Source organism: Rattus norvegicus, chromosome 10 (assembly GCF_021556685.1).
Source record: "Rattus norvegicus strain SHRSP/BbbUtx chromosome 10, alternate assembly SHRSP_T2T, whole genome shotgun sequence".
In the NCBI taxonomy this organism is placed as follows: domain Eukaryota; kingdom Metazoa; phylum Chordata; class Mammalia; order Rodentia; family Muridae; genus Rattus; species Rattus norvegicus.
The window spans coordinates 19,576,073-19,588,415 of NC_141543.1; the positions used below are offsets into that span (position 1 = coordinate 19,576,073).

Consider the following 12,343-nt stretch of genomic DNA (forward strand, 5'->3'; position numbering starts at 1 on the left):
TACGAAAGACCCATTAGTGCTGAAAGCACCCAGAGTGAGGCCAGTCTAGGAGCTCTGTCCCTCCGCCGAGACCTGAGACTGTGCCCTCATGGTGGTTTGCATTTCCTTCTGTCCTAGCTCTGGTTGGAAATATTTATGGGGATCACCCTTGCTGATTGAAGAGACTCTGTTCTCCCTGGGAGAAGATGAAGCTGGGCCTTGGGGGAGGACTGGGGCTTCCTCCTTACCATGCTGGCTTAGCCTGCTAGAGGGAGGAGGCAGCTGGCTCCTGTGAAATGGGTTACATAACATCCACAAACAGCCCCTCAGAACTGTTCCCCCTGAGCCCTGTTTCCAGCATGGCGGCCAGCAATGGGCTGGGGGTGGGGGGGTGGCTGGCACTCACCCTCCTGTTGACCACATGTGACTGGAATGCGCAGATGTTTCCTTTGGGGCTCCAGCTGGCCCTTACTCCCCCCCTACCCCCTATATCTAGACTAAGGAGTGGGCACCTAGGCCACTCCCCACAGCTGAGGAGGAAACCGAGGTTGCTTAGCTCTTGGTCTGGGTTGTAGCTTGTTGTGGGCAGCCTGTTGAGGGCCTCCTATTGCAGCTCTGGAACAGGGCTGGTCCTAACAACTGGCCCATCTTAGTAAGAGCCTGCAGTATTACAGTGACCCTCCTTGCTCTCCACCTTTGCATAGACCTACATACTTGCCTTTATACTCTTACTGTCCTTGTCTCAGAGAGTTGCCCTAAGAGTGCCTGCTTTCCCTGTCTCACACTGGTCACCCCAACTTGTGTAACCTGTGTGTGGAGTCCTAGGAAGCCCCTGTTCCTCTTTTTTTTTTTTTTTTTTAAAGATTTATTTATTTATTATAGATGAGTACACTGTAGCTGTCTTCAGACGTGCCAGAAGAGGGCATCAGATCCCATTACAGATGGTTGTGAGCCACCATGTGGTTGCTGGGATTTGAACTCAGGACCTCTGGAAGAGCAGTCAATGCTCTTAACCGCTGAGCCATCTCTCCAGCCCCTGTTCCTCTTCATTAGAGGAAAATTGGGAGGAGTTAGAAACAAGATGTCTAGTGGGGTTTGAGAGCCCACAAATATGCTTGGGAAGCTGGGATCCTTCTTATCAGCCAGGTAGCCCCACAGAGGTGGCAGTATTGGGATTTAGCCCCACAGAGGGTCTGATGTGGGAGGCAGGGTGCTCCTCATTCACCATTTCCAACATAGTCACCCACTGTGACAGGAGGGGGCAGCAGATAGCCCAAGCTGGAAGAAGCACTCCACATCTGTGTGGAAACTGAGGTTCTATCTTTCCTGGGAATGCAGACTGCATGATAACCTGCCATACTGGGAGAGAGTATGGACATTTGCCTGTTACCCCAGTGCATGTAAATCCCAGCTCAGGTTCCCACTAGCCTTGACTGTTGGGTCTTTTGTAAGTTGCTGGCTTAGGTCTGAGAGGGTTCAGAGAACCCGGTTGGCCCATGCCCTCCTACAGTGTTCTAGCTAGGCTACTAGTAAGGGACTGTGGTGCTGGCCCTTACTTCTGAGTGCCTTCTGCCAGGATACCTTGTGTCAGCCTTAGTTTTGTCCCAGATCCTTACAGAGAATCCAAATATGGTTCCTGGGCATCATACTTTGGTGACATCATTGGGCAGGAAGTCATGCCTTCAAAGATGGGGGTAGTCAGGTTTGGCCATACTCAGAACACTAATGGCAACAGCAGATGGGGACATGGAAAATTTCCGTTCAGGGCCTCATGTGTCTTTCCACATTCCCCACATCTTCATACCACCCTGTCTGTTGGTGCTGTTCTCCAACCCCAGAGGTATGAGTCAAAGTTCTGTCCAAGCTGTCTTGTTCACTATTGTGGGTTTGGGGAGTCTAGCTGAGTAGATTCCCTATGACTCTGTTTCTTCCCTAGGCTATAACCAAGTCCAGGTGAGGTCTGGGGAAAATTCTACAAAGCAGCGTCTTGGGGAGGGAGCCTCACTGGTTCTACTGAGCTTGGTTTCAGTAGAGTACCTGGTTGGATGAGGAATTAAAGTGTTCTTAGATAAGGAGGGGTGCCCAGTACCCTGTGGCTGATGTGTACCACCTGGTTTCTTAGGTGACCTTAGCAGCTAACACTCAGGGTAGCTTTCTGAGAAAATGAAATTTGGAGATCTTTCCTTACTTCCTCTTCCTCTTCTAATCGTGAAAGGCTGGGCTAGAAAGCCTCCGTGTTAGGGACAAACATAAGAGCCTGCCTATGTTGGTCTCTAGTCCTACCTCACCAAGTCTTTCCTGGATCACTGCTGCTTGGTCTACATCCTGGCTTCTCCTAAAAAGTTCAGGTTTTCTGATGTCGTCACTAGCCACTGGGGAGTCCTTGCTTAAGTCTAACTGATGTTCCCCTGGTATAGCCATTGCCTCGCGTGTGGGAGCTTGGATAGTGGAGGTGAGATGAGTCTAGCAAAAGTCCAGGGTGGTGTCTGGGAGATTAGTTATGGATGGAGGCCAGGCCAGGAAGACCCTGACCTCTGGCTTCAGCAGCTTAGTCATGTCATGGCATCAAGTTCAGTCTTTCCTGTGTCACTCTACAGTGTGTTCATTGCGATTGTTCCTATTGGCCTTAATACAGGTGCTTTGGGTGCTGCTTCCCTGGGATTGATGTTTTTCCTCTTCTAGGGTGACAGATGACAGTGGAGCAGCCAGTACGCAAGACCATCACAGGTGCACGGCTAAAGACCATGAGGTTTTATAGCATCCTGGATGGTTGACATCCTGTGAAGTAGAGATTGGGCTCTGCACTGGGTGCTGCTGCTTCTTGGTAGTCATTGTTGTTGTTAGTTTTGAAACAACTCAGAGATCTGCCTGCCTCTGTCCCCCAAGTGATGGGATTAAAGGTGTGAGCCACTACCTGGCAAGGTGCGTCCTTTTAGGTTTTCTCTCTCCAAATGGAATGAAGGAGGAGATCCTTTGCAAGAAGCATGTTCTTGATGGGAGTCATCACCATCAGAAAACTAAGCACAGTCTTGTGGGGAATGCAGCTTACATGAATTGAAGAGTGGAGTGGTGGATAAACCTGGAGGGACCCGGAAGAGTCCTCTGAGTCAGGGTGATACAAGAGCCTCACTGGATGTTGGAATATGTAGGCAGAGAGCCCAAGACATGGATTGCAGGGCTGACTGAGGGTTACTAAGAACCTGAAGCTAGAAAGTAGGAAGTCACTGAGTAGAGTTTGACACTAAAAGGGCCCAGCAGTGTCTAGGTCATTTATTGGCTTTATGGGTGGAGTCCAAGTTACCTCTGTTACTAGAGTTGGGCCTAGACTCCTGACATTAACACAACTACAGATTGAGAGGGTGAAAGGTGTGATTCCACTTTCATTCAGTAGCTGTCAGGTTGTTAGGAAAGCTTTCTTTTTTTTTTTTTCCCAGAGCTGGGGACCGAACCCAGGGCCTTGCGCTTCCTAGGCAAGCGCTCTGCCACTGAGCTAAATCCCCAGCCCCAGGAAAGCTTTCTTTAACTATTCCTTTTGACTGGAGCTGTTAGCTCTGTCACTAGCCTAGGAAGCGCCCGCCATTGGCCTTTGCTGAGTAGTTTATTCACAGGGTTTACAACAAGGGTGTGATTGGCCTGGGGGGAGTGGGTTAGATGAAGTCCTATTGCATTTCTGAACCTTGGGTTTTGTTACTGTTTTTAAGTGTCTCACTGTTGTATGTGCCTGCCTCAGCCTCCTGAGCGGCTGTCACTCCACAAGTCTGCAGCAGCTCCAGCATCTCACTTGGTCTTTATTTTGTCTTTTGTGTCAGGGTTGCTTATTTTAGAATGTAGTGGGTCTATTTTTTTTGTTTTTTTTTTTTGTTTGTTTGTTTGTTTGTTTTGAGATGGGACCTCACTGTATAGTCATGGCTACCTCAGCTTCTAAGTGTGTGTGCTACCTGCTTTTACAATTGCTTGTGTATTTGTGTGTATCTTGTGTTTTGTGTCAGGCTGTCTTGGATGCAGATGTTTCTGTGGAAGCCAGAAGAGGGTGCTGGGTCCCCTGGTCTGGAGTTCCTGTAGTTGGGAGCTGCCTGGTGTGGGTGCTAGGAACTAAATATGGTTCTCTGGAAGAGCAGCAAGTCTCCTAACTGCGGAGTTGTCTCTCCAGTCTTATGTCTCTTGCCTTGATGCTTTATTTTTGTGCTTGCACAGGTTCCTGGTGTTTTAAAATATATTTCTATCCCAGCGATAGCATGTTCTGACTCCACCACAGGTTCCAGGTGACTTGAGTTACAAGGCCAGGCTCTGGTGCTGTCATCCTGCTTCTCTCCTGAGGCTTAAAGTCTAGTGCCTTTCTGTTACTCCTTCCTCTCAGTCAGCCTCTTTACTCCAGTTTATAGACAGAGTAGAAAGCAGTATAGTTCATGTTCCCACATTTCTTCATTTTTATTTTTTATGATGTGTTTTATTTTATGTGTATCAGGGTTTTTTCTGAATGTTTTTCAGTGTCCCATATTTGTATAGTGCCCACAGAAGGCAGGATAGGTCATTGGATCACTAGAACTGGAGTTACAGATGGTTGTTAGACACCATGTGGGTGTTGGGGGCTGAACTTGAGTCCTCTGCAAGAGCAGCAAATGCTCTTAACCTCTGAGCCATTTCTTCTGTCCCAACATTTCTGGAGTAAGGTGGGGCAAGGGGCAACTTCACTTGTGACTCCTTAGGAATACTGTCCAGCAGCTAGGTGTGGTGGTACATGACTTTAATCCCAGCACTCGAGAGTGATGGATCTTTGAGTTCAAGGCTAGCCTGATCTGCATAGTGAGTTCCAGGATAACCAGAGTCACATAGTGAGACCCTCTTAAATGCAAAAACAAAAACAAAACAAAGCACAAAAAGGAATACTGTGCAATATGACTCATTTGAGGCAGGGTCTCTCATCGGTCTGGAGCTTGCATTATTAGGGCAGGCTGTCTAGCTAGCAGGCCAGGGATCTGCTTGTATTTCCCTCCCTGTACTGGATTGCAAGTATCACCCCCACAACTGGCTTTGCATGTGGATTCTGGGGAATCTACCTCAGGTCTCCCCTCAAGCACTTTGCAGATTGGGCTGTCTTCTCACATTCCATTCCCACATTGGTTAATTCCTCTCAACAGTGCCTCTAGACAGACCTTCACAGCATCTGTTTTTGAAGTCTGGGGTGTCTTTCCTCCTCATTTTTCATGTGGATGTGGATGTGGATGTGGTATGTTTGTGTATGTTTGCATGTATGTGCAGATGGGTGTAGAAAATCCCGAGGTGGATGCAGAAATCTCCCTCGGTCCCTCTTCCATCTTATTCTCTGAGACAAGGGCTCTCAGTCAAACCCAGAGCTCTCCATCTTATTCTCTGAGGCAAGGTCTCTCAGTCAAACCCAGAGCTCTCCATCTTATTCTCTGAGACAAGGGCTCTCAGTCAAACCCAGAGCTCTCCATCTTATTCTCTGAGGCAAGGGCTCTCAGTCAAACCCAGAGCTCTCCATCTTATTCTCTGAGACAAGGGCTCTCAGTCAAACCCAGAGCTCTCCATCTTATTCTCTGAGACAAGGTCTCTCAGTCAAACCCAGAGCTCTCCATCTTATTCTCTGAGACAAGGGCTCTCAGTTAAACCCAGAGCTCTCCATCTTATTCTCTGAGACAAGGTCTCTCAGTCAAACCCAGAGCTCTCCATCTTATTCTCTGAGGCAAGGTCTCTCAGTCAAACCCAGAGCTCTCCATCTTATTCTCTGAGACAAGGTCTCTCAGTCAAACCCAGAGCTCTCCATCTTATTCTCTGAGGCAAGGGCTCTCAGTCAAACCCAGAGCTCTCCATCTTATTCTCTGAGGCAAGGTCTCTCAGTCAAACCCAGAGCTCTCCATCTTATTCTCTGAGACAAGGGCTCTCAGTCAAACCCAGAGCTCTCCATCTTATTCTCTGAGACAAGGTCTCTCAGTCAAACCCAGAGCTCTCCATCTTATTCTCTGAGACAAGGGCTCTCAGTCAAACCCAGAGCTCTCCATCTTATTCTCTGAGACAAGGTCTCTCAGTCAAACCCAGAGCTCTCCATCTTATTCTCTGAGGCAAGGTCTCTCAGTCAAACCCAGAGCTCTCCATCTTATTCTCTGAGACAAGGTCTCTCAGTCAAACCCAGAGCTCTCCATCTTATTCTCTGAGGCAAGGTCTCTCAGTCAAACCCAGAGCTCTCCATCTTATTCTCTGAGGCAAGGTCTCTCAGTCAAACCCAGAGCTCTCCATCTTATTCTCTGAGACAAGGTCTCTCAGTCAAACCCAGAGCTCTCCATCTTATTCTCTGAGGCAAGGTCTCTCAGTCAAACCCAGAGCTCTCCATCTTATTCTCTGAGACAAGGTCTCTCAGTCAAACCCAGAGCTCTCCATCTTATTCTCTGAGGCAAGGGCTCTCAGTCAAACCCAGAGCTCTCCATCTTATTCTCTGAGGCAAGGTCTCTCAGTCAAACCCAGAGTTCTCCATCTTATTCTCTGAGACAAGGTCTCTCATCAAACCCAGAGCTCTCCAGTATGGCTAGTCTCACCAGCCAGAATTTATAAGGGCTCTGGGATCTAAACTTCCGTCTTCTTGCTTCTGAGGCAAGTGCTTTAACAATACTGAGCCATCTCCCAAGCCCTGAATTAAGGGTTTTTGATAGTTCGTTTGGAGAGATTTATTGTATGTCATTATCAGCACTGTGGTATGGGGTTATCCAGCAGGGCTCTTCCTTATACATCTCCCCTTAGTGCCCCTACAGCATTTTGGGAACATTTGAGGACCCTCTACTATCAGTTGGTTTCTTCAGCTCTGGTGAACCCTGAATCTCTCATAAAAAGTATAAGGAGCCAGTCCTTGGTGGTGTGGAACCCTCCCTTCTGTTGTACTGGAGGTAGCCCCAGGTTCTCCTTTTGGAGAAGGGTGTGGAGGCCACATGAAAGGTGCTCAGGTCAGTTATTCTGTGTGGCCCTGCTGTGTGGTCCTCAGTTCAGAACTGTGGTATTTGCAGATTCTGAAGTCCCTGGCCCTTCTACCCCAGTTTCCCTAGTATTTCTCACATCTTCCGTAAGAAAATGTGTGCGAACTTGACCACAGCCACTTCCTGCTTTGTGGCCCTGACCTTGACCCCTAGCTGCCCACTGTGTCTCTCTGTCTGCCACTGAGGAGCAGCAGTGGAGGTCACCGAAGAGGTGCAGCAGCCTGCCTTGCTCCTGTTTTCCCACAGAGAACTGTAACACTTTGGTCATTCTGGCCACGCCTGAGTCCCCATGAGAACTTTTGCTATTGCTGTCCCTGAAGGCAGTGCCCCAGCATAAGACCTACACAGACCAGCAAGAAGGACCTCGTGGGGACTATGAGAATAGGGGTGGGCGCTCGTGGAGTGAGGAGCCATAGTTTTAGATTCTGGGAAGCTGGTAAGAACCAGTTATGCCCTCAATTAGCCCAGCGCTCCTATCCTGACCATGGTCACTTATTCCTCAGAGACCTGTCCCACAACCTACTTCAGACGCTGGACATCAGGCTCCTGGTGAACCTTTCGGGACTGGTGGAGCTGTGAGTATCCCTTCCTTGATGATATGCCCATCACACTAAAGGTTACTCAAGGCAAGCAGGAAGAGCTATCTGCCATCAAAAGGTTACACCTTGCCTCATCCTTCTTTCTTGCAGGGACTTAAGCAATAATAGGATTTCTACATTAGAAGAAGGCGTGTTTGCTAATTTATTTAATTTAAGTGAAATGTAAGTTTCTTTGTTTTTGGTGGGTCTCAGTAATTGGACTCCTGTCCCCAATACCTCCTCTGTCATCTTGCCCTGTTCCCTTGCCCCTCCCAGTTTTGAGAGCTGTGGGTAGTGGGAGGCTGAACTACACCCCTGCTGGTCTGGTGCCCCACACCTGCCCCTCCCCTGCAGAAACCTGAGTGGGAACCCATTTGAGTGCAACTGTGGTCTGGCGTGGCTGCCACGCTGGGCAAAGGAACAGCAGGTGCACGTGGTACAGTCTGAGGCAACCACGTGCAGGGGGCCCGTTCCACTGGCCGGCCGGCCTCTCCTCAGTACCCCCTTATTGGACAATGCCTGTGGTGAGTGCAGTGGGTGTGGGGCTATAGGACAAGGATAACGCTACCTTTTCTTATTGGACAGGGTTCAGAGAGTGGAGCCATGGACTTGGTGGCAGATGAGGCCCAGGGATAGCATAAATGGGGAAATAGTGGCCAGATAGGGTCTAGAAGGCCTCTTTGGGGGTGGTGGCTCTGACATGGAGTTTAAAGAGGGTTGGTGAGGGAACATGATGCAGCCAGAAAAAAGTAAGTCCCTGGAACCAGTGTCTCTCTCTGTTCCCAGGTGAGGAATATGTTGCCTGTCTCCCTGACAACAGCTCGGGTGCTGTGGCAGCAGTGCCCTTCTTCTTTGCCCACCAGGGACCACTTGAGACTGCGGCCTGCAGTGCTTTCTGCTTCTCAGCTGGTGAGGGCCTTGCTGCCCTCTCAGAACAGAATCAGTGCCTCTGTGGGGCAGGCCAGCCCTCTAACACTTCTGCAGCCTGCTCGTCCTGGTGTTCCAGCATCTTGCTGTCTTTCAACTCTGCCTGTGGGGGCCCCACCTTGCTCCAGCACACCTTTCCTGCCTCTCCAGGGGCTGCCCTGGTGGGGCCCCATGGACCCCTGGCCTCTGGCCAGCCAGCAGACTTCCATATTAATTCCCCCCTGCCCATTAGCTCGACATGCTGGAACTTTGGAGATGGCTCCCCTGAGGTGGACATGGCTGGCCCTGCTGCCACCCACTCCTATGTACTACCTGGGGGCTATCACGTGACGGTTGTGCTGACCTTGGGGGCTGGCTCAGCTCTGCTGGAGACAGAGGTGCAAGTAGAAGTGGCACCTACTGTCCTGGAGCTTGTGTGCCCATCCTTTGTGCACAGTGATGAGAGCCTTGACCTTGGCATACGGCATCGTGGAGGCTCAGCCCTTGAGGTCACCTATAGCATCCTGGCCTTGGATAAAGAACCTGCTCAAGGTACCTATCCTGGTTCGCCCCTCATGCTTCCTCTTGTAAGCTGGTGGTAGGGCAGAGCCTGGCACCGAGCCTCAGGTATACCCTGATGTCTTGTTCATTGCTAACTATCCCTAGTGGTGCACCCACTCTGCCCCTCGGACACGGAGATCTTCCCTGGTAATGGGCACTGCTACCGCCTGGTGGCAGAGAAGGCACCCTGGCTGCAAGCACAGGAGCAGTGTCGGACCTGGGCTGGAGCTGCTTTGGCTATGGTGGACAGTCCTGCCATCCAGCACTTCCTAGTCTCCAAGGTTACCAGGTACAGGTATCCTGTAAAGGGTAAAGTGGGTAGAGGTTGCTCAGAATTCTGGGTGTGGGCAGAGCCCTGAAGCCTGTAGAGGCTCAGAAGGAGAGCTAGGGCAGCTGGGCCTTTGTGTCCTACCCCAAAGGTGGCCTTTGCTGGCAGCTCTGTGTTTGTAAAGGTGGGGGGCAACTTCTCTAACTGCTCCTGGGAAGTGTCACAGGTGGAGCTGGGTCCTGGTCCCCAGTCTTTCCTGTCCCTGTAGGGGAGGGCCCTTGGTCCTGCTGACAGGACTAGTCTTTGGTCACTGTTGATTGCTCACCCCCACCCCACCCTAAGTCCCTCCCCTGCCAATGCACATGCTATCCCATCAGTGGCTTCTGTGCCTATCCAGGCTTGTGGGATCATATTCTTAGGCCCTACAATGCTCTTGTGTCTGGGTAGATGGTAGGCTACACTCCAGCTCTCTTGGTGACTGCTCCCTAGGTGGAATACCTGTCTTGTGAGTGGTTAATCTCATTCTTTACATTGCCTGTGTTGTTGAAAAGGGGAAATAGAGGTGCAGAGTGGTTAAGACCTGCTGCAGAATCATCCAGTTGATGGGTGAGCATGCCCTACATGGAGCCAGGGCTCCATTATGACTCCCTCCAGGGTGTGTGTCCAGGCTTGTGCCTGCAGCTGAGCATGTACCTTTGTGCATACCTGTGCCTAAGCTTGGCCGTGACCCTCTACATTTCTTCTCTGGAGGGACCTTCCTGTGTTGACAGCACTATCATGCGGCACCCATGGTCCTCTGCTGCAGCCCTCAGAGTTTCCCTTCAGGTCTGGTGGCCCATGATCCTTGGCCAAGTCTGAGATGGGTCCCCAAGGAGAGCTGTTCCATAGACATGACTCTGGATGAATGTGGCTATGAGCCTGGGTTTGGAGGCCTTGCTGGGTAGAGTTTTACCACGTGGAACATGAGGTGGATATGGCTCATTTACCAGGGTCTTATGAAGAGTATGTCCTCAGAGTTAGTAGAGCTGCCCCCTGATGGTGTGGCCCTCCCTTCACTCTGGCTGTAGGAGCTTGGACGTGTGGATCGGCTTTTCATCTGTGGAGGGGAAAGAAGGCCTGGATCCCCAGGGTGAGGCCTTCAGCCTGGAAAGCTGCCAGAATTGGCTGCCTGGGGAGCCACACCCAGCCACCGAGGAGCACTGTGTGCGGCTAGGGCCTGCTGGGCAGTGCAACACAGACCTGTGCTCAGCACCACACAGTTATGTCTGTGAGCTCCGACCTGGAGGTATGGACTGCTGTGACAGAAGCCACCCTTCCCTGTGCTTGTCTTCTCAGCTCAGTATTGACCATGAATGTTTGCTGAATATTTGTTCTTGTGCCTGGGTTGGACTAAACCAGAAGAAATAAAGACAGAGGAAACAAGATGAGAGGGGGCCAGATGGTCCTGCCAGGTGTCTTAGCCCTAAGTCTAGCTCCAACCTGGATGTTTCCTGAGGGTCACCTCTGCCTGGCCCTGGCACCTCATGCATATTTACCACCCGTAGGGCCTGTGGGGGATGCTGACAACTTTCTCCTGGGAGTGTCTGGTGGAGGCCGGTCTGGACCTCTGCAACCACTGGCACAGCAGGGAACTCTCCAGGGCCCCCTGCAGCCCGTGGAGGTAGGCCAGCCCTTTGTGTTCTAGAACCCCTTTTGCAGCATTACTTTACTGCTCTGTGGCTAATAATCAAGCTGGGGGCTGGGGACATGGTTTAGGATCTGGGTTCAGTTCTTAGCACCCTAACCCAACCAAACAAAACAAACAAAACCTGGGGTTGGGGATTTAGCTCAGTGGTAGAGCGCTTGCCTAGGAAGCGCAAGGCCCTGGGTTCAATCCCCAGCTCCGAAAAAAAGAACCAAAAAAAAAAAAAAACAAAAAAACAAAAAAACAAAACAAAAAAAAAACCAAAACCTTTCAAGTTGGCTTTGTTACAAGTTGTTAAAATTATTAGTGTGCTCAGTCTGACAGTTAGAAAACTACTCAGAGTGCATAAATGAAAAGCATCTAGTTCTGTTACCTGAAAAACTCTGCTTCTCTAGAACCTTTTCTCAGGTAAATTTTTATTTTTTTCACACAAGTCTTATTGTATAGCCCAAGAAGGCCTTGGACTCATGATCTTCCTGCTTTAGGCTTCCTGTTGTTCACAGATGGCTTTGATTTGGTTTTTCTTCCCAAGTGACATGAATCAAGGATTAAGGTGGCCTTCAGAGGGTTGTACTTACACTGCAAGGGGTAGATCTTTTGAGCTGAGCTGTGTCATCTCCTCCAGGTCATGGTGTTCCCTGGCCTGAGTCCTAGCCGGGAAGCCTTTCTCACTGCAGCAGAGTTTGAGACCCAGGAGCTTGAAGATCCTGTCCAGCTTCGTTTGCAAGTGTACCGGCACTCAAGAGAAGCAGGTGGGACTCCGAAAGGGAAAGAGTTGGAGGCTTAGTGGGTTGTCTGAATTTTATCATGCCTTCTGATTCTGGCCTCAAGGTAGAGTGATGACAGGCTCTACAGAGTTGCCCATTCCTGTTTCCTTGTCCCAAAGATAGATTGGGTGGTACCTGCTTGGGCATGCACTAGTGGCAGGGGAGTGATGATGGAGACTGGGGAACTGCCTATCAAGGTTTGGTTTTAAGGAGGGTAAGTGGAGCATCCCTGAGAGTAGCTCACTAGTGACTCAGGCTCGTGACATTCTTCCTTTCCCCACAGTGGCCCCAGAAGGCAGCAGTGAGCTTGACAACAGTACTGAGCCGGCCCCCAAGTGTGTGCCTGAGGAACTGTGGTGTCCTGGAGCCAATGTCTGTGTACCTTTTGATGCTTTGTGTAACTCTCATGTCTGCATCAATGGGTCTGCATCAAGGCTGGGACTCCCTAGAGCCAGCTATACACTATGGAAGGAGTTCTTTTTTTCTGTGCCTGCAGGGCCTCCTACGCAATACTTGGTATGTGTCCTGGTGTGGGTCTCTGACCTATTCTTGAGGGTACTTCCCCCTATCTACCCAAGATTGTGATCTCTCAACCTTGCAGGCTTCTTGTATATGCC

At 50.2% G+C, this 12,343-nt stretch overlaps 1 protein-coding gene across 7 annotated transcripts in view; it reads left to right on the forward strand.

The window, feature by feature from the left end:
- Nucleotides 1-12,343, forward strand: part of Pkd1 (polycystin 1, transient receptor potential channel interacting) — a 48,320-nt gene that overhangs the window by 10,069 nt on the left and 25,908 nt on the right. For 6 of the 7 annotated variants that reach the window (XM_087569781.1, XM_087569782.1, XM_087569783.1 and 3 more), the window contains 9 exon segments: nucleotides 7,466-7,537; nucleotides 7,652-7,723; nucleotides 7,895-8,064; nucleotides 8,327-8,998; nucleotides 9,113-9,296; nucleotides 10,343-10,560; nucleotides 10,820-10,935; nucleotides 11,585-11,711; nucleotides 12,010-12,242. In XM_087569781.1, coding sequence (XP_087425907.1) covers nucleotides 7,466-7,537; nucleotides 7,652-7,723; nucleotides 7,895-8,064; nucleotides 8,327-8,998; nucleotides 9,113-9,296; nucleotides 10,343-10,560; nucleotides 10,820-10,935; nucleotides 11,585-11,711; nucleotides 12,010-12,242 — 1,864 coding nt within the window. 7 annotated transcript variants of the gene reach the window in all.